We start from the raw sequence: 19,882 nt of genomic DNA on the forward strand, positions 1-19,882 counted from the left end.
GGAGCTAGAGCCAGCCTTCAGTAACGCTATTATTGTACAAGAACCAGGCATCATTTGGCCCGTTTCCATGTAGTTACATAGTCACTGATATGATCATAACCACTACAGTGCTCAATTACCTATTTTTGAGGGGGAAATAAACTTTTTTCGCCGCAAAAATTTCGCCGCGAAAGCATGAACTGTCCTCTGGAGGACATCCACCAGACCAGCGGGCGTCCGTGTATTGTTGTCGGCCGCGGCATGCGGGGAAGAAGTAGAAGGATGCCGGTCGGGCCTGCTAGCCTGGCTAAGGCAACTAACACACAGTTCGCCACTGCAGAGACTACTATTCACCAACGGCAGATGGATCGCACACAAAATGGAAATATATGCTACAAATACACAGGGAACTGCTGCTTGATGATTATTATCGAAGCCTGGCTGAACACACTCACTCATCCCAGACGGCAGCTAGCAGCTAACAGGGTAGGTGAATTTAAACAATGTCTGAGTTGAAAACGCATCTTGTTGTCATGTAAGGGCCCTGTTCATGTTGCACAGACATTTTAATTGCATTTTGTGTCTGTTAAGAGGCACAAAGGCACTCTTTATGATATGCCCCCAAAACTGCCGTTTTAGCTAAGTGGGAGCTCTCGGCGTTAGCTGCAGCAGCTCCAGTTAGCTAGCACCAATTCGGCTCGTTTTTTTTGCTATCGACAGTACTCACATACTTATAGCGATCAGGATTAACGTAAAAATTGCCCGGAGTTCTCCTTTAACCCAATTTCCAATCTGACGCTCTGGATTAAGGAGTTTTTAAAGGACAGACCACAGCATGTGAGGATAAATGGGTTTAAGTCCACCAACACTATTTTAAACACCAGAGTGCCTCAGGGCTGTGTGTTGTCACCTGTCCTATTCTCCATCTGTACAAATGAGATCACCTGCAGAAGCAACAGACTCAAGCTATTTAAGTATGCGGATGACATGGCCTTGGTGGTCAACCTCACTGATGACGACTCCCTGTCCAGTTACAAGCAGTATGTAAACACAATGGCACTTTGGTTCAAGAGAAGCTCACTGGAGCTTAACATCACCAAGACCAAGGATTGATTAAGATTAAGATATTTATGTCCGAGCCCGACCCCGACACAGTTAAAATATCGTTTTTTTCTCATACTAATGACACATGTGTACGTTTGTTTGTGTGGAAGGCCGGTTTTATTAAGCAACTGTAGGAAGGCATTCGGAAATGTCAACAGATGAGCATCAGCGCACACGGGGCAACAAGCGCATGTTAACACAGGCGCGCACCTACATAATAAGCTTTTTTAAATTTAAAATGTTCAATGCCTTATCGCGCTGATGTGACCAAGCCCACCCGAACCCGAACATCATTTCTAAATATCTGTCCAAACCAGGCCCGTGGTTCGGGTATCCATCCTCTAATTGCCACATCCGTCCACACAACACGGAAACTGCCACCTCTGCCTTTGCTCTGTCGAAGCCTGCCTTTGACTTGCAGCTTCTGTGACGTCTATGTCCGTTGCTCTGATTGGTTGTAGGTCTATCCAATTGAGTGCAGAGGCATTTTCTTTCCTGCTTCAGTTGAAACACGCCTCATAATCACAGCCCAATGGAGCAGTATCTCACTCATATTCTGACTAGAATCTGAGTATGACGACATCAGGTTAAGGTATTGGCTCAAAATTTCACAACCGTTGCATCCATAATTTTGAAAAACCAAACTATTTTCACACTCCCAAAGTCACTTCGTTAGCAGAGTCATACCTCCAGAGTTTCCCCTTTGTCTCTTCCTCCCCCTTTGTCCTCTTCTTATTTCTTTCACTACTGTACTCATCACTCACTCACACCCAGCTCTGAGCCTCAAGTTTTGCCTCTAACATGCTCACTCAGACACAAACACACACCCATGCCTGAAAGTGGCATGTAGTAAGTAATCAGACATGACTTAACTCTCCTGGTAAACATGAAAGACTCTTGTCATCTCATTTACAGTTTCACTCTCTGCATGCCAGCAGTAAACCCACTGACAAACCAGGGTGAAACAGCAAAACACCAGAGAATTACAGCTGGTAACACATGGATTCAACTAGACAGCTCAAGGACGTAATGTGCAACGATTGCATCATTGGGCTTTCAGCGTTGGTTTTATGGAGTAATTTCTTCTGGAATATACAGTTAATTCTTGTTGTTCTGCATGATTGAAAGGTGATTCCTTCATCTGTCATGTACTCTGATGTGACCGCTGTAGACAGCAGGCTGATGTAATTGGCTGATGACATGATACGTTTCAGTACATGTTTTTAAAGCGTGCATATCCATGTATTTCTGATCCTAATTTTTCTTAATTCAAGATTTAAATGTCTTTGCTGTATTTGTATTTGTATTTTTATTTCTAGTTTTTATGTTTATTAAGTTTACTGTTTAGAATGTGTATATGTATGTTGTTTTATATTACTTTACTTATTTGATAGTAAACTGTAAAACACCCTTCAGCATTACATATATCTTTGTCCCAACATTTTGATAACTAGTTTTTAGGGATTATTACCAGAAATGTGTGTTTAGTTTTGAGTTTTTAATAAGAAAATGACTGTTCTATATTACTTATCAGTTTCAGAAACCCATCATGGGTTTGGGCTATAATGCGTGTTTTGAATCCTTCAGGGTGTGGACACTGCAAGAAGATGAAGCCAGAGTATGATGAAGCTGCTGAAATACTCAACAAGGGTGCAGACGTAAGTTTCATGACCTCTGCTTGTGTTTACGTGCAGCATGCTTATCTACAGGCCTGTGTGTTTTGTTCTTTGTTTCATATCTCACACTTTGATAAACATATAGAACGACACGGGTGCAGCGACGCCTCATTAACTAATCATAATAATCCCTCTACTTGGCCTGAAAGCTTTTGGCGGATGCAGCCGACATGCTGGTCGGTCTGTCCTGCAGCCCGTCTCTCGATGTGCTTCTGATTAGTCGGGTGTGTGCCTCGCCTCTCCTCTCCGCCATTCTGTCCTCTGTGGTAATCTAACACTCCCCAGCCAGGGGCAGGGCCTATAAACCTCCAGCCTTGTGACTGTAGCAATTATCTCATCCATGAGCGTCCCCCCGGCCCGACACTTGGACCTTCTCCTTGTGGCTCTCTGCCCAGCACCGGAGGTCAATGGGAAAAGCCTGGACATTATCTAATATGGATGTACTGGAGCCTTTTTCACCCTGAGCCCTTAAGACCCAGCATAGCATTTATTGTTATCCTCCTTCCGTCTAGTCTTACTAATGCAGCACTTTTAGGGTATATACACACACCATGTGTATACACACACCAACCAGGTTGAACTTGGATTGTTTGTAGATTAGTTCATGTTAATTGGTGTCATGTAACAGGTTAGTCTAAGGGACCTTTATTGGTCTTATTGGACGGATCACGCTATAGTTATTATTATTTTACCCCAGTTGACTTGAAGCTTGCTATTGTTATTTCTCCACAGAGTCCGGGTGTGTTGGCAGCAGTGGACTCCACAGTGCACAAGGCTGTGGGGGAGCGCTTCAAGATCTCCGGCTTCCCAACTGTTAAGTATTTCGAGAAAGGTGAGGACAAGTACACGCTGCCACATCTCCGAAGCAAAGACAAGATCATCGAGTTCATGCACAAGTGAGTCACACACACCACAGGCAGCTCGATCACTTCTTAACTTTTGTCCAGCAAATGCGGCCCGTGCAAAGTTAACACGTTTAGACACTGACTCAAACTCATGTACATTGCAGTAATTTAGTCTTAAATGTTTTCGCTGCGTCCTTCCAGTGAACAGATTTATCTTTGGAAAGGGTTACTCTGAAATGTAATGGACCTGCGATGACATCAGTCCAGCTGTTGCAATTAACCATAAAGGCAACGTGTGTGACCAGAGGTCAACAGACATCAATGTATATAGGGCTGACATAAAGTCTCACAGTGTTCTATTATATCATTTGTATTCACACGTTAACATTTCACTTTTTCGGAAACAGGAAGGTAAATACAATATATGCGTACGCCATATCTCTATATACACTACTTTTACTACTTACAGTAAACCTAAAGCAGTGTTTTTCCCTCCTTGTAAACATAATAAATACTGCTTGGCTCTCTTTCATGTCTGCAGTCCCCAGGCACCTCCACCACCAGAACAGTCTTGGGAGGACAAGCCTTCCAGCATCAGCCATCTTGGATCAGAGGACTTCCGAGAGGCGCTAAAGAAGAAAAAACATGCTCTGGTCATGTTCTACGCTCCCTGTAAGAGCTTACAGTTATTGATATAACACCAAAAAGGCTATAATGTAATTGGCACAAGACACTTTTCTCAAATGGTTAAGTTTTATATGCTTGGTTGTTTTGGTCAAAATATTGTGTGTGAAGTTGTATCCTGGGTTTAAATCAGTGTGCTTACGTAACTGCCCGTCAAGCTCCTCATCACGTCAGTATATAAACCCCACCTAAGCCATGGGGAAACTGAGGAATGATTCACATGACTGAGAATAGATTTGTGTAAGTTAAAAAAGAAAACAAAGCACTGTTCCACCTCATATTTCAGCGTTCCTGGAAAAAAATATAAGTTTTATAGTGTAGCTTTATAGTTAAGTCCTTTCAGAGACTTAGTGGACTGTTTTTCTAACATTGCATTCATCTGTTCTCCAACTGGACACATCTGGCTAACTGTAGTTCAATTTTAAGTTTAGAATATCTTGAGCCAATCCTCCAGAATACACGGGGGGGCCAGCTGTATTTAACGCATGTGGTTTAAGCTGAGATAGCTGCAGGTGATATGATAAAGAGGAGATTGAATATAAGTTGAGGGATGGGTAATATTGTTTTTACAGTGTTGGTCAATTTCACTGATTATATATACAGTATATATATATATATACTTTTTTTTTTAAATTAATTAAATTTAAATAAAAGTATTTTAATTTGATCCTGAATGCAAAATGGGCTGTGTAAATGGACGCTTTTCTAGTCTTAGCGACCACTCAGAGCGCTTTACAATATAAAACAACAATCACCCAGACATTCATGCACTGATGCCAGAGGCTACCATGCAAGGTGCCACCTGATCATCGGGAGGGGAGGGATAAACATTTACACGTACACTCACACAGGAGCCTTCCGATTAGTGAAGACCGCTCTTCCTCCTGAGCCACAGTCTCTGTCGTTGAACTTGTCTTTAAAAATGTGAGGACCCATAGTTATGACACTTCATCTGAGTTCTCAAACAACACACAGATGCAGAAGGAATACCGAGTGGCTAACTTGATCATTTATTAATGCACACACATGCACCTCTGCCCTTTTGAGTCTGATGAGGGCTTCAAAGCCAGACGGGGCACAGCGGTCAGTCTGCTGTCTCTGTTGAGGCCTTTGGTGATTCCTTCTACAAAGAGATGCTCCAGATGCACATCAGGCAGCAACAACCTGCCTCCCTCCCACCCCATCTGCACCCTGCTCACTGGTCTCCTATCAGTGACGGAGCTTGTGTCTAATAGAGCATTTGATGAGATGCAGCTGCATGCTAAGACTTCAAGGCTGCAGATGCTTTTGACAGAACTATCAGTATCTTTATCTTTTTTATCTGTATCTTTTTCAAAAGTTTGGGTCAATTCTGCATAATTGAGCCTAAACTAAAACTAAATGTTGTCATATCTTCTCTCTCTCGCCAGCTCTTTCCTGACCTCAGGAAGGACTAAGTTGATTTTGACTTTTTTGTACATACATTGGTAAATTTAAGCATGGGCTAATTTAATACCTACCAAGTGATGCTCAGTTCCATACAAACATTTTGGTGCATTTAATGTTATATTAATTTTGCTTTGCTTACTTCTGCAGCCTGCACATTGTTTTTTTGTTTTTTTATGAGCGATGGTAAAAAGACTGTTCATTTCTCTTTGTATTCATCTGTCTGCCTTTCTCTCTACCTCACTGCCTGTCATTAATATGAGAAAAGCGAGTGGAAATGTGCAGGTAGAAGAGTAATGAGAGTGGCAGGTCTTGTTATCAATAGCAGACCTACCTTTATTCTACTTGGCGTACGGTGTGATGCCCCACTGCAACCTCTGAGCTGTTACAGTGACCTGCCTGGTTGGTCTCTTCTCTTCTTGTGAGGGAAATCCATGGCACACTGGTGTGTTTTTGATATATCAGAATGGCAACAGAACCTTTAAAGGTTTAAAAGGCCAATTAATGTTGCAGCTAAAAGGGTACTTTAGCAGGAAATGGATTTCTGAGTTGTGTTGAACACTGGTTTTGAGAGGAAGCTCTGAAAAGGCAAATGGACGGTTGCAAAGTTGATGTATAATTGAGTTGAAGGTAGAGTTATCTGTGTATGAATGCTTGTGGCTACGCAGGCAACAGTAAAAATACCCAATAAGAACTGTGGCTACTATCCGTCATTGCACTTGTAGCCTTTGAAATCCATTTACAGTGGGATCAACAATGGGTAACTGAATATATTTTGTACATTTTGATAATGCTTAATGCTCATATTATGCTTTTTGGCTTTTTCCCTTTCCTTTATTGTGTTATATATCTTTTTTGTACACGTTATAGGTTTACAAAGTGAAAAAGCCCAAAGTCCACCCCAAAGGGACTTACCATCTCAAACAGAAAACACTGTTCACAAACTGCTCCAAACAGCTCTATTGTAGTCCAGCCTTTACTTCAGAGACAAACGTACATCACTTTGTAACACACGTTATAATGCTCGCCTAGCTGCTAGCGTGGCACGCCCTCATTCTGACTCATGACTCTGCTTCTGACTGGCTAGTAGTCCTTTACCTAGCTACTGCGCATGTGCGACTCCCAACAAAGATGGAACAGAAGTGAGATGCCTCACTCTGTAGCTAAAACAGAGAGCTCAACACACAGGGTGAAAAGAGGAGCTGCAGCAATGTGCAGTACAACAAAAATATGACGTTTTTTGAAAATTAAACCATGTAAACCTATTCTGATATAACCTCTGAATACAATTATGAACTTGAAAATGAGCATTATAGGAGCACTTTAAATCAACTTAAATGAGTACCTTTTAATAATCTGTTATGCTCTTTGGATGATCTCCTTCTTAGTGGCTTCAATCTTAGTTAGAGCACTACATATAAAGAAATGTTTTTTCCACATTGGTGTGGAAGAACGTTAGTGGCCTGTACAGAACCCTGTCCTCAACCTTATCCAACATTTTTGGGATGTGTTGGACCTCACTTAGCCTCTTGTGTCTGTGATCAAATCCAATCTGGTGGAAAGCCTTAAACTAAAAGAGTGGAGGCTGTTATAGCAGCAGAATGCTCATGGTTTTAGAATGACATGATAAAAAACATGGGTGTAAGGTTTGGTACCCACATATTAACCAACCCATCTGTACAAACAGTCAGCAGTGATTAGCTTAACAATCAGGACCTACTGTACAGTTGGCCCACAACATCTCAATAAATCCCGACCCCACTGTCAGAATTAGCATTAGTAAACTTATGAGAAAACTGCCACTGCTTGTGTGAAAAAAATGCTCCCGCAAAAAATAACCCACAAACGGTCTTAAAAATACACCATCTGTGACTCTGACAAGGGCTGATTGACTAGTGATTTAACCCTAACTCTGTACTAAAGCTTTTATCTATTCACCAACTGCCAAGATGTTTTTTCTTCTTCAAGAGGTGTTCTTGCCCTTTTCACCTTTCCCATTCCAGTTCAATTTGAAGTAAATTGCAGCAACAACTGTTTGATTGTAATGAACAGAAAAACGACTGGGTCCTTGACATTGGCAACTAAAGAAGGAAAACCACAAATAGCATTTACAGGAAGTCAAACTTTTAACAGAAAGGAAAGAAAGGGAAAAGATGCAATCACAGTTGTTACACTGTTTGACACAACACATCCTCCCCTTCTTAGCAAGATGTAGCTAGAATCAGAAAATCTTTTCCCTATCCTGATTTATAGTTAGCATACACCTGGTCAACTTTCATGTATAGTTGGATCATATTGGAGTGCTGGAGCAGAGAGAGACAGAAAGGTTGTGTTTAGGATGGCAATAAAGACATTTACAGTCTCTCGTAACATACCAGTGAGCCGTCTCTAATGTGGCGTAAACCTCTAAACACCTGCAGGATTGTCAAGGGGCCTCATGCTTTATGAACATGTTTGAGTAAATGATGTGGTTTTCTTTGTATCTGTGAATGTGTGCATATTAGTAGCATCATGTCCATGTGTATTAGTGCCTGTATAAGGTGCTGTTTAGGACATGAAGTGAGATGTTATGTAAATGTGTGGTGATGAGCTGTAATAATATCCCATCTGTATGTTCTCCTCCTCTTCCAGGGTGTCCGCACTGTAAAAACGCTGTTCCCCACTTCACCACGGCAGCAGAGCTCTTCAAAGAGGACCGCAAGGTTAGCGTTGCTTTTTACGCATTCAATCACATACACACATTTAAACTAACTTAAATCTAAATCATGATAACAATACAGACTGATGTGCCTCTGCTGTTTTACAGACTTATGTGACAGTTACCGCCATACTCAAAGCTAACAACCTTTTGAAACTAGATTGCTGCATGCTGTCAATTTGCCCAATAGTTGTTGGTCATAAAATATAGCCAATCATAAGCCAACTGTCTCTTAAACGTCTCTTTTTCCATTTCTATATGTGCATAAGATGCACTGTGCAATTAAAACAGCTTTTGACACCCTAAACATACCGGGGCCGTGTATCTGTACTGGACACACTGAGGATATTGATATCAATCTTTTCATGTGACTCTGGGTAAGAAAGTAAACACGCATATTTCCCGAACTGTTTCTACAATATGGACTTGATTCTGTATGTAATGCAGTCAAATTGGATTTACATGCTCAAATGACATGACACTTTATAATCAATTCTTTTATGTTCTGTACTCGGCACACCTGCGTTTTTTTGATTTTGCTGTCAGCTCAAGAGGTGTCGGATAAGAGTTTCATGAAATATGCAGCTGTTCTGAAATGAGTATTGAGGCCTGCAGAGTGATTGCAGCCACTTATTGCATACTCTACCGTAAATGTCTGAAAAAAACCTTTAAACAGTTGTGTTCTGAAAAGTCAAAAACGTGCAACTCATTCCTAACTAACTCGTTCCTAATATTTGTCAGTTAGGAATTTGACCACTTAGCTAAAGCGCACATAGTCTAATCAAATCTTCGGCACACATGGGGCTTAGGGTTATTGGAGGTTCATGCAGTCGCAACAGGACACACTCGTCCTCCATCATCTCTACTCCCTTTCATTCCTTTTCCCTCAGCACTTATGTCCTGACACACTCCCTCTCCTGCTCTTCCCTGTTAATACCCTCTGACTGTAGGGCTCAGTATTTCCAAACCTCTTTAATTGTGTGACTCACACACACACACACACACACACACACACACAGACCCTGAAGAAATTGGCCGCCTGTCCGGCAATACTCTGAGCTATGATTTATCATCATTTAGTGACAGTCACCTTAAAAAAATATCAAATTGTTGTCTTTTGATTTTATAGTTTCATTTACATGTTATTGTTAACAGCACATTGTTCCAATAGTGCTCAGGCAATGTTGCTCTCTCATATCTTTGGAATTTTTCTAAATCATTGTCAGATGGTGTGAAACGGTGACGTATCCTCAACAACTTAGTCATCCATTTTGCTGACGCAATCCTTTATAACTTTTCTGGACAACATTAAACCTCAACAGACGATCTGAAAATGTTTTTGTACAAGTCTCTAATTGCCCTCTAGCTGCAACTTCAGCAACTCATAAGTGCCTTTGTTGTTTTCATCATCAGCAATAAAATAACAGTATGTCCTCTCCACAATGTAAAATGTATGTTGTCTTTGCAGTACAGGGAAAAATAATAGTTGTAACATCGACTGTAAAAAATGTTTTTGACTGAGACGCCGGTGAGTTAAACAAACAGGCTTCGATATGTCCTTAATTAATAATTCTTAAAATGGCCATGGATTTTAAGAGAAAAGTTAGGACTTTCATAACTGTCAGAAATGTTTTTTTACATCCAGTATATAGCAGCGACAACAGCTTAAGACTCTTTGGCACTGCTTCACCAGCTGTGATGTTTGGATCAGTATGAGGAAACCTCCGCAAGCTCCGGATTTTGGGTTATTTTGTGTCTCTGGTGCTTCTACACGCATACAAACTTGCATACAAACGCAAAAAAAACATCCATGCTGTTTTGAGTGAGATACTGGTTTCTGAATGTGTCCTGCCTTCAGTCTCTGGGTGAGCTGGTCAAAATCCCCAAGGCTTTCTACGTCACTAGCCGAAACGAGCTGGCTAACCGCAACTGTTAGCATGCTACCTCGTTCTCAATGGCAAAGCACTGCTACAATACACACAAGTTCACCATAATCTACAAAAGAACTACTTACATGTGCACCCTCATTTAGAAGAAGTCTCCCAGCTAATCCTGCCTTGTAACTGACCGAAGTTGGAGAAACAGCCTTTCTTTTACCGTCTATGAAGCTAGCTGACATGCTCTATGATCTGAGCTACTGTGCATGTGCGAGTGCAAACAAAGATAGTACAAAAGAAAAGATATCTCACTCTGTAGCTAAAACAGAGACCTGAACACAAGGTGAAAAGAGGAGCTGCAGCAGTGAGAGAGAGCGGTGCAGTACAACAAAAATATGGTGTTTTTTGAAAGTTAAACCATGTAAACCTATTCTGGTACAACCTTAAAATACAATTATGAACCTGAAAATGAGCATAATATGGGAGCTTTAAGATATCTTCCCTATCGTTGTCCCTCCAGTGGCCAGTGGAGATGTGAAGTTGTGTTTGAACAAGAGTAAATCTTGAGAACTGGGCATGTGTTTACTTGGCAATCCCCTTTATTTGTAAAGCCGGGCCCCAGCGTATAGCACCAGGCCTGTGTTGATCACAGTCTATTAGCTGCCCTCGCCTCATTTACCAAAGACAAACACAAGCTTAGCTCCAGGTTTGAAGACACAAACCATTAAAACTTCTGTGCTGTATGACAGCAGGGGAGCTGTGTGCAGGGTTTGTTCCATGCTGTGTTTTCCTCTAAATTCTAATCAATAGCAGCATTAAACGCGCACATTGGCTGCAACTGCTCGTTTCCAAAAGCTGTCTGTTGCCACTGTAATAAGAAAACGGCTTCATCTGAGAATTGGATATATTTTTGAAGGATTTGCCCAACGTGACCTGCCTTGGTGCTGCTACAGTACCTGTAAAGTTAATGTACTAAACAGAAAAAATATACTGACCATGATCATGGTGCTAATTGGATTTTTTTCTTTCCCGTCCCTGATCCAGACCTTAATCAAAGTCATGTACTATTGAGTTTATAGCAATATGGATTTTAAATGGAGACTTTAACTTTCTGTTTTTAACTTTGTTTTGCACAAGTAGAGTCCCATTTCAACATGACTTGCATCACATTACAGACATAATGATACACCCCATTTCATGTGGTTAAACTTAAGTTAAAGTGCTCATATTATGCTTTTTGGCTTTTCCCCTTTCCTTTATTGTGTTATACAGTATATCTTTTTGCCCACTTTATAGGTTTACAAAGTGAAAAAGCCCAAAGTCCACCCCAAAGGGACTTACCATCTCCAACAGAAAACACTGTTCACAAACTGCCCCAAACAGCTCTATTGTAGTCCAGCCTTCCGTGACAAACGTTTGTCACTTTGTAACACACGTTATAATGCTCGCCTAGCTGCTAGCATGGCATGCCATCATACTCTGCTTCTGATTAACTAGTAGTCCTTACCTAGGTGACCTAGGTAAGATAAATAACATCACATCTCTCCTATATTATATATAATGTACATTATATATCATTTCTTAAGGTTTTTAGTAGGGCTGTCAGCATTAACGCATTAATCGTGATGCGATTAAGGGTCGAGCATAATGCGTACATTTTTTTTTTACGTATTAATCGCATGCCGCCATTTATTAATTTATTTTCACTTCACTCGGCTTTGCGTCGTGCCTAACAGGCTACTATTTTGCCGTACTTCCTCGTAACACATCCTGCTGCTGCAGGAATAGCAACACGGATTTCGGTGCCTCATTCTGGTGCCACTGATATGCCTGCACTTCTCTCTGATTCTCTGAAACAGACGTTACAGGCAACAGAAACATCGCTGCACGTGACGATAGTTAACACTACACTCGACAGCAGCTAACGTTAGCCTACAGCTAGCTAGTAGCTGGATTAAACACGGTTACAATGCTGACAGCTAACGCTAAACGGTGTAAAGTTTGTCTGTATTTTACTGTAGAGGATTCAACACCGGCATGTAACAATCTGCAGCTGCTGTTGGCGGAAAAACACAGACGGTGTGTTCAATGAAACTGGTAATTTACAGCCTCGTGGTGCATTCAAAGTTGTTGTTAAATTCAAACGTGTGACTAGATTAAATATATAATAAACAAATACAAATCTTAAAATCAAGTTCATAAAGTCATTTTCTTTGCATTCATTTGATTCCCAATCAAGATACACTGGTAAGAATGGCTTTCCATTGTTAATATGTACTTAAAAACAGTTCTGAAATGCAAAATAATAGAATTTTAATCATGTGATAAAACATGCGATTAATCGCGATTAACTATAGAAATTCAACGATTAATCGCGATTAAGAAAATGTAATCGTTTGACAGCCCTAGTTTTTAGGTGAACCCTGTACAAACCATAAAAAAATCTATAAATAGCCTAGTAATGTCTAATAAAAATTTTTAAAATAAAAAGTAAAAAAGCTTTTGAAAGTAGAGTTGAGTACCTCGCCTCAGTCACCATGGTGTGTTCATTTATTGTTTTTAATTGGTATGGCAGCTTCAATATGTATATACAGGAATAAATAAATAAAATAAAGGGAAGGTGTGTTACTTTGTCTTTCAAAATGACATTGTCTCCCTTTTAATATAACTAATGCTGGTCAATTCAAATATTCCTTGATTTACTCAAGCACTAGTATTGCAGACCTCCATGTCTAGTACTATAAGCATAGGAACCTTGTTGTGAGAACAGTACTAGGTCTGAGTGTATCAGTACAGTTTGATTACTGCTCCGCTCGTCAGTGTGATGCTGGTGGATTAAGACCAAGCCAACTGGTAATATGCTGCTCCTCAGAATTTCAATTCAATCAAAAAATGATGTGGGGCTCCTCTGTCACTTGAAGATGGATCAATAACGGAATTGGTTGTGGACCTTTTGAAGAACAGCGGCTGTACGGCCTCATTTTCTCCTGGCAGTTCACAGCAACTCTGATTGATTACACACAGGGATGAGCAGTCGGATGGAGTCGGTGGTTACATTACGTCCCTCGTTGCAGCTGCTGTTACAGCTGCTCAAAGTACTCTCTGTATCTCAAACTAACTTAGAGGTGGTTAAATATAGAAAGAATTAGACATTGTGAACAGTATCGGCTGGCGAATTTCCCCCGATACACAAAGAATAGGATCATTTTGGGCAGTGTTGTCTGCTAAATTTCTGTTGACTATTTTTGCTTTTTCAAAGGTGAAACATCTCAGTCCTGCTGACACAGCTTACAGCAAGTCCATCAAATCCTCTTGTGGGAGCACATTGATCCCTAGTTTAAGACACCTGATTAACAGACCATAGAAGAAGAATATCCTTTTATACCCTCTGTCTTCCCTATTGATGTGCACAAGACTATTTCTTCCCTCTTCTCCCTTTCGTGTTCACAGATGTCTGTGCTGCTGATGCAGACGAAGCCAACACTCAACATGAGTGTACTCATCTAACAATATGTTGACGCTTATGCAGATTCTCAACATTTGAGTATTTGTATTTGCATGGGGGGAAAAACAAGAGGCCCTTGTATTTTGTAATTAGGACAAGACGCTTTGAGCGTCGCCTCACGGTTGTATGCGCAGAGAAAGTGTCGGATATGTTTTCCTTCTGCAGCAGATCTGTCATTTCCACATTCAGCTCGAGCAGTCAGATGGACGGGGAGCGATTATTTGGCGGTGACAAGTTCAATGTGCAGCGCTCAGCACCCTGAAAGAGGGTGACATTTCAGCTGTCCAAAAGGACACGCTGAGTGCGCCGTGTATCAGTGAGGCGGCATTTACGCCTCATTGGGGCGGCTTGTCACTAATCGATGCAACAGCCTCGGAACATAAATCTCCCTTGTTGTTTTTATGTAGGAGTGATTGTTGTGGGATTTTCCCCCACCACCCACTCCAAATGGTTTAGCTGAACAGCAATGCATCAGTCATTTGTTGCAGCTTGGAGAGATACTAGTGGTCTAATTTTGGAAAGGGAGAATGTGTTGAGCCTGCTCATTGCCAGAACGGCTGAATACACACGTGCACTCGTTGTAAATTACCATTATACAGTTAATAAATATTGAGTTCTCTATTACATTCTCTTGTAATATTCTGTGTGCACATTTGTTGTAGTATTGATCCACAATTATAATAAAGTTCACTTGTTTTGAAAATATAGTGAGTGCACTGAAACAATAACTAATTAACCCAAAACAATAAAAATGCCAGCTGTGAATTAAAATCATTGTTACAGAATAATAAAACCCCGGGAAATAGAATAAAATATAAACTTGCTCTCAAAAGGTTGTGGGAGCCGAAAGATGTTCTTTTTCTTCACAGGCAGGGCAAATACCTACGTTAAACTTTCTCGTAGTTAGCATTCATGGTTAGCATTGTTTTTGTTATCAGTGAAAATGACCACAACTTTTCTTTTCTCAACTTCTCCTCAAACATACTGTAGATTAAAGAAGGCTTCCTACAGAGTTTCAACCCACTTACAGTTCATGTTGTGAAGTATGCCAATATGCTAACCATGTTCATTAGAAAAATAATGTAATAAGTTTGAGATTGGATGACTCAAAACTTTAAAAAAATGTATACATTAAGTTACTGTAATAATAAGAGTACTTGATTTTATACACTTTGATGTTTTACAATTTAATTTCCTTAAGTCATACTCCCACTCCTTTCATCTAATAAGGCAGCATGTCAAATGTCTATACAAGTGAAATCTCTAGCTCTATGTTAAGTTATATTTTGTATAACATCACACTGAAGGTGATTGCTCCCTTTTTCCTTAGATTGTGTACGCCGCTGTGGACTGTACAAAAGGACAGAACCACGAGCTTTGTAAGCAGGAAGGAGTGGAGGGCTACCCAACATTTAACCACTACAACTATGGCAAGTTTGTGGAAAAATACAATGGAGATCGTGGGGTAAGTGGTGCTGCATATCTCACCTTGTACTTTTTTCTTTTTTTTTCTTACGGTCTCTGAAGATTTTAACACAGTGAACACATAACGAGAATTTCTTTTTTCTTTGGTAAAAAAGTAAGCTGGTCCATATAAACCCCATAGCTGGTTTAGTTACATACTCCTAGAGGTCGACCGATTTTACCGATACCGATAGCTAGGTTGGGCCGTATTTGCCGATAACCGATTAATCGACCGATAGTATTTATAACTTATACAGTTGACAAAATACATACATTGTTTCAAAAAAAGTCCAGACGCTTTTGCCGATAATCAAAATAATAATGTCATATTTATTGATATTACACCCACAGCAATGCTACACAAGCATGTGTGTTGTCTAAAGCAGTTCTCCTACATATTTGGAGTCATCCAGTGCAAAAATAAACATAATGAGCATTATAATTCATATAAAGGACAACGGTAACAGACGATCTCTGACCTGGAGGGATCTATCTTTCCCACTATACTCTTTGTTCTCGCTTGGATGCCCATATAAGGCGTAATGTGTGACGGACCTGCCTTCCCATTGGTTGAGAACATAAACAAAGGCATCATGTGAGATTCCCTTGTCGGTAGCACCTACTGTCTATGGGTAGCACGGAGTTAGCGGCAGAAATGACCGAAAACGTGATGAATTATGGACATCAAGCGGATAAATCTTGGATGTAACAGTTTGGATTTAATGCTCAACAACCCCGAAAAAAGGTACAAGTTCCAGGCTGGATAGAAAATCACCTGTAAAGGCTAGAAAGACACTCGTTAGCTTTTAGCTGCAGCAATCAGTCTCTACGTTTAACTGTTATTAAATTATCTAAATATGAATCAGAGGTGCCGTTTGGGATCGTGGACGATCCTTTAGGGTTCTGATTCTGACATTTGGGTCGGACTTGGGTTTATTTTTGTCAGTGTTTTAACCGCTTGAGGTAAGTTAGCCTACTACTAATATTTGGCGTCATCTCCGCCTCGAAAGCAAACAAACATACTGTTGTGCTGTTCTTTCTCTACTAATGCAGCATCTATTCAACAAATTATTAACTTTATAATGATATGACAAAATGTACTGTATACATACCTTTTTGCTGTCGATGCTTTAAACGCGCATCTGATCTCCGTGCTCTCCGTGCAGCGCGCAGTAACACGTGTCGAAAATAAACAACACGAGGCATCAGTGATAGTTTTTATTTCGCCTCTAGAGGCCGCTATTGTAATGCATGATGCCAGCAGACCCTTCTCAGCTATCGCGTACTGTGTAATGAATGACAGCGCGCGCTTCTCAGCCACTCCAGCAATGGACGCAACCAGGAAAAACTATCGGTATGGATTTTTGCCGATAACGATAGTTCCACCAATCAACTATCGGTGCCGATTAATCGGCAAAACCGATGAATCAGTCGACCTCTACATACTCCCAACATACGGTAAAAAAAAACAAAAAAACACCATGTGTTTGAGAAACCGAGGTATTACCTTAACCCGAATATAATCTTTTTTTTTAACTGCATGTAAACGCACTGACTGACAGAACTCAGATGGTACAGAAATGACAGAGTGGGTAAATGTGGAGTCAAAAAGGAGTAAGAGAGATGAAACAAACCCGGATATTGTTAGAATCACATACAGGAATTTGAAGAACCAGGTTTCTCTATGTTTTCCGTTTATGGACTAAATATGCACCTAAACATTCTCACTGTTGGTTTCACTGTGTAAAAGTGTGCTTTTTTTTAAATACAACTATTGTAATTCCACTACAAGTGGAAAAAAATATTATGTTAACTGAATTATTTATGGCAAAAAGGACAGTCAGTGACCAGGGTTATGCACACAGATCAACCCAACTTTAAGTGTAGTATTGGACAATTGGCAGCAGAGAATTTTGCAGGCACATCTCAATAGTACAGATAGGGCTAAGTAGATTGATCTTGAACATGGCAACAAAATTTCTTCTTCTCTTATCTCCATGCTGTCAGGCTAAGTTGAGAACGAGATAGTGTTTAATGGCGGTACTCTGATTTCCGTGAGATTACAAAAAAAAAAAGGCATTTCAAGACAAAATTCAAGATAATTGCTTCAAGTTGTGAAATGATCCCTGAACCTTGTGCTTTACCGATTTTAATTGTCCCTCTCTCCACAGGAGGCGGGCTTCATAGGTTTCATGCGCAGCCTAAGAGGACGTGATCAGGAAAAGGTTGTCAAGAGAAAGGAGGAACTCTGAGGGTGGCGTGCAGGTGCAGGGAGGGGGGAGTTGCACTGCACAGTTTGTCATTGCACTGTGACCCTTGATCCTGGCAAGGGCCCAATCAGCACTGACGTGGGAGACTTGATGACCTCAGCGAAAGGCTATTTTTTTATACCGTGGTGATCACATTTGTAATAATACCAACAGAGTACCTACAGTGAGACCGACCACTTCAGACTTCTTTTTTTCATGGATATTCTGATGGGCAGAAAAATACACTGACAAAAAAGTGATTTATTTTCTTTTTTTGCCCAAACACTGTGACTACATATGTGAAAAGCTACACCCTATACGTTATCTATGCAATGCTGACCCCTGCGTAGCTCTGCGGGGGTCTGTGTAACGGATTGACACCCGTGGTGGTAGGCATCAATAGTTAAAGGTGGAGGCTGCACTGTCCGTCACTCCACAGGGGTCCAAATCCAGTCCCATCAACCCCGCTCTGTCTCTAGAAAGAGACATACACCTGTTGGTTCCAATATTTTTACCTTCATGTCTTAAGTCCAGAACCATCCAGAATATTGATTTGTTATCCTCACAGATCAGTTGGGAGATAACTGCATTTAACACTTAACATTTAAAAAAAAAGCCTAAGCTTGTACAGTAAAATGTGAAGTGCTACTGTAGTAATATTGTACTGTAGCAGTGATATCATGGCCAAAGGGTCAATATTCTGTATGGTTCAACGCTCTTGTGATTAGTTTTGCTTTTAGAAAGGACTTACAAATTGTTGTTTGCTTAAAACTGTGGCCTTAAAGATATAAACATGAAAACATGCTGGAATTGCAGAAATATAAAATGATAAAAAAGTGGAAGGCAATCAGAGGCCTGGTGCCCTTACAATTCCCCTCATGGACCAGAGCACGTCAGCGTAGAAAAAAAAACTAGAACATGAAATGCCAAATATTTCTTGTGCATCTCTTGATATTTTCATGCGTTGTACATTTCCAAATATTAACAACATTCAGAGATGTAGTGATTTAACAAAGGTAGGGCTCATTTACATACAGTAAGCATGGGAGATGCTCAAGTAGAGTATGGAGGCTAAATATTGCATGATGATCATAAAATGTCCAAATCATAACACTGAACATCCACACAGGTGTTTATAGTTAATGTGGCTGATTGGACTTTTTCCAGGACTTTGTGGGTGTGATTAGACTGAATGATTGACATCTTCCTGAGTCCACTGTTAATGTTGTTGCACCAGTTAGGGCGGGACAAATGACACCTTTTGTCATCCTTATTGGTAGAAAGAATTTGTGACCTAATAAGTTTCAAAGCTCCGGCCCACCTTCAACCTGAAAAGAGTCTAATCAGCCAGCATAACTTTAAGGGAGGCTTTTGTCTGTTTTATGCCCATGTGTTTCCACCACCTTTGCTAAACTGAATTACACCAAGGAGCCAAAATGACAATACTCAGTCTCAACCGTTTTGTCTTGATCTATGTCTGCCTGCCATCATCGGCCTGGAATTTGCTCTGCTTGAGTTACCTTGGACAGTGCTCTCCCATGCCTTCCATCATACTCCAAGAGATTATCTCATAGTACATCCAAGGAAAAATGAAGTAAGTGAAGTCTCCAGACCCCCTCCCACTTCTGGCAGCATAACACCATGGTCATTACCTTTGTGGCCACTATAAATATTTAAAAAGCGTATCTGTAGCTGAACTTGTGTTTTATTATTCAAGACTTTGGTTTCTTTCATTATGAATAAGGTTCTCAGGGATAGCGAAACACAATTAAAGGGAACTAGTTTGTTAGTTTGTAATTTTGCATTCCAGCTGAATATTTTTGAACCCGTAAGTCGCCAAATTAAATATTGTTTTTTATATCCCAAGTAAAAAAAAAAAAAAAAAACATTTGAGTTGTCCTTTTTCTGTGCTACATCATGACGACATGAATTTATTGTAAGAGGTATTGTCAGTAGATGTTACTGAACCATTTCTTGTCAAACATTATCATTGTGATTTTTAATGGACTCATTCAAAGTGAAACTGTTTCAAATGTTCTGGCTGGCACCAAACACTTGTTTTGTGTTCAATGTGACCATTAACATTTCATGGTATGCAAGAGCATTTTGAAAGAGCGCTTTACACAGGTGTTGACATATCGCTGTAATTAGATGTTTATTCTCCTCTCGAGGGGAAACGATTAGTTTTCTTTGCCGTGTCTTATCCCAAAGGTATCCATGTTGTGTGGGAACTTGTCACACTTATGCCAAGAAGTCATTGTTTCCATTATTGATTTTTCTGTGCCCAGCAGTACGTACCGTTTTCCCCTTGCAGTAAGAACCTTGCGAGTTAAAATAAATAAATAAATTCAGACATTTCCAAAATGATTTTTTCAC

At 40.3% G+C, this 19,882-nt stretch overlaps 1 protein-coding gene across 1 annotated transcript in view; it reads left to right on the forward strand.

Moving 5' to 3' along the window:
• Positions 1–19,871, forward strand: part of pdia5 (protein disulfide isomerase family A, member 5) — a 65,484-nt gene extending 45,613 nt beyond the window's left edge. The window contains exons 12-17 of the mRNA XM_031323651.2: positions 2,671–2,741; positions 3,492–3,655; positions 4,146–4,276; positions 8,345–8,415; positions 15,124–15,258; positions 17,429–19,871. Of these exons, the coding sequence (XP_031179511.1) occupies positions 2,671–2,741; positions 3,492–3,655; positions 4,146–4,276; positions 8,345–8,415; positions 15,124–15,258; positions 17,429–17,509 (653 nt within the window). The 3' untranslated portion in view covers positions 17,510–19,871. The remainder of the gene's footprint in view (positions 1–2,670; positions 2,742–3,491; positions 3,656–4,145; positions 4,277–8,344; positions 8,416–15,123; positions 15,259–17,428) is intronic.
• Positions 19,872–19,882: the final 11 nt, after the last annotated feature.

Source organism: Sander lucioperca, chromosome 8, assembly GCF_008315115.2.
Source record: "Sander lucioperca isolate FBNREF2018 chromosome 8, SLUC_FBN_1.2, whole genome shotgun sequence".
NCBI classification, from domain to species: domain Eukaryota; kingdom Metazoa; phylum Chordata; class Actinopteri; order Perciformes; family Percidae; genus Sander; species Sander lucioperca.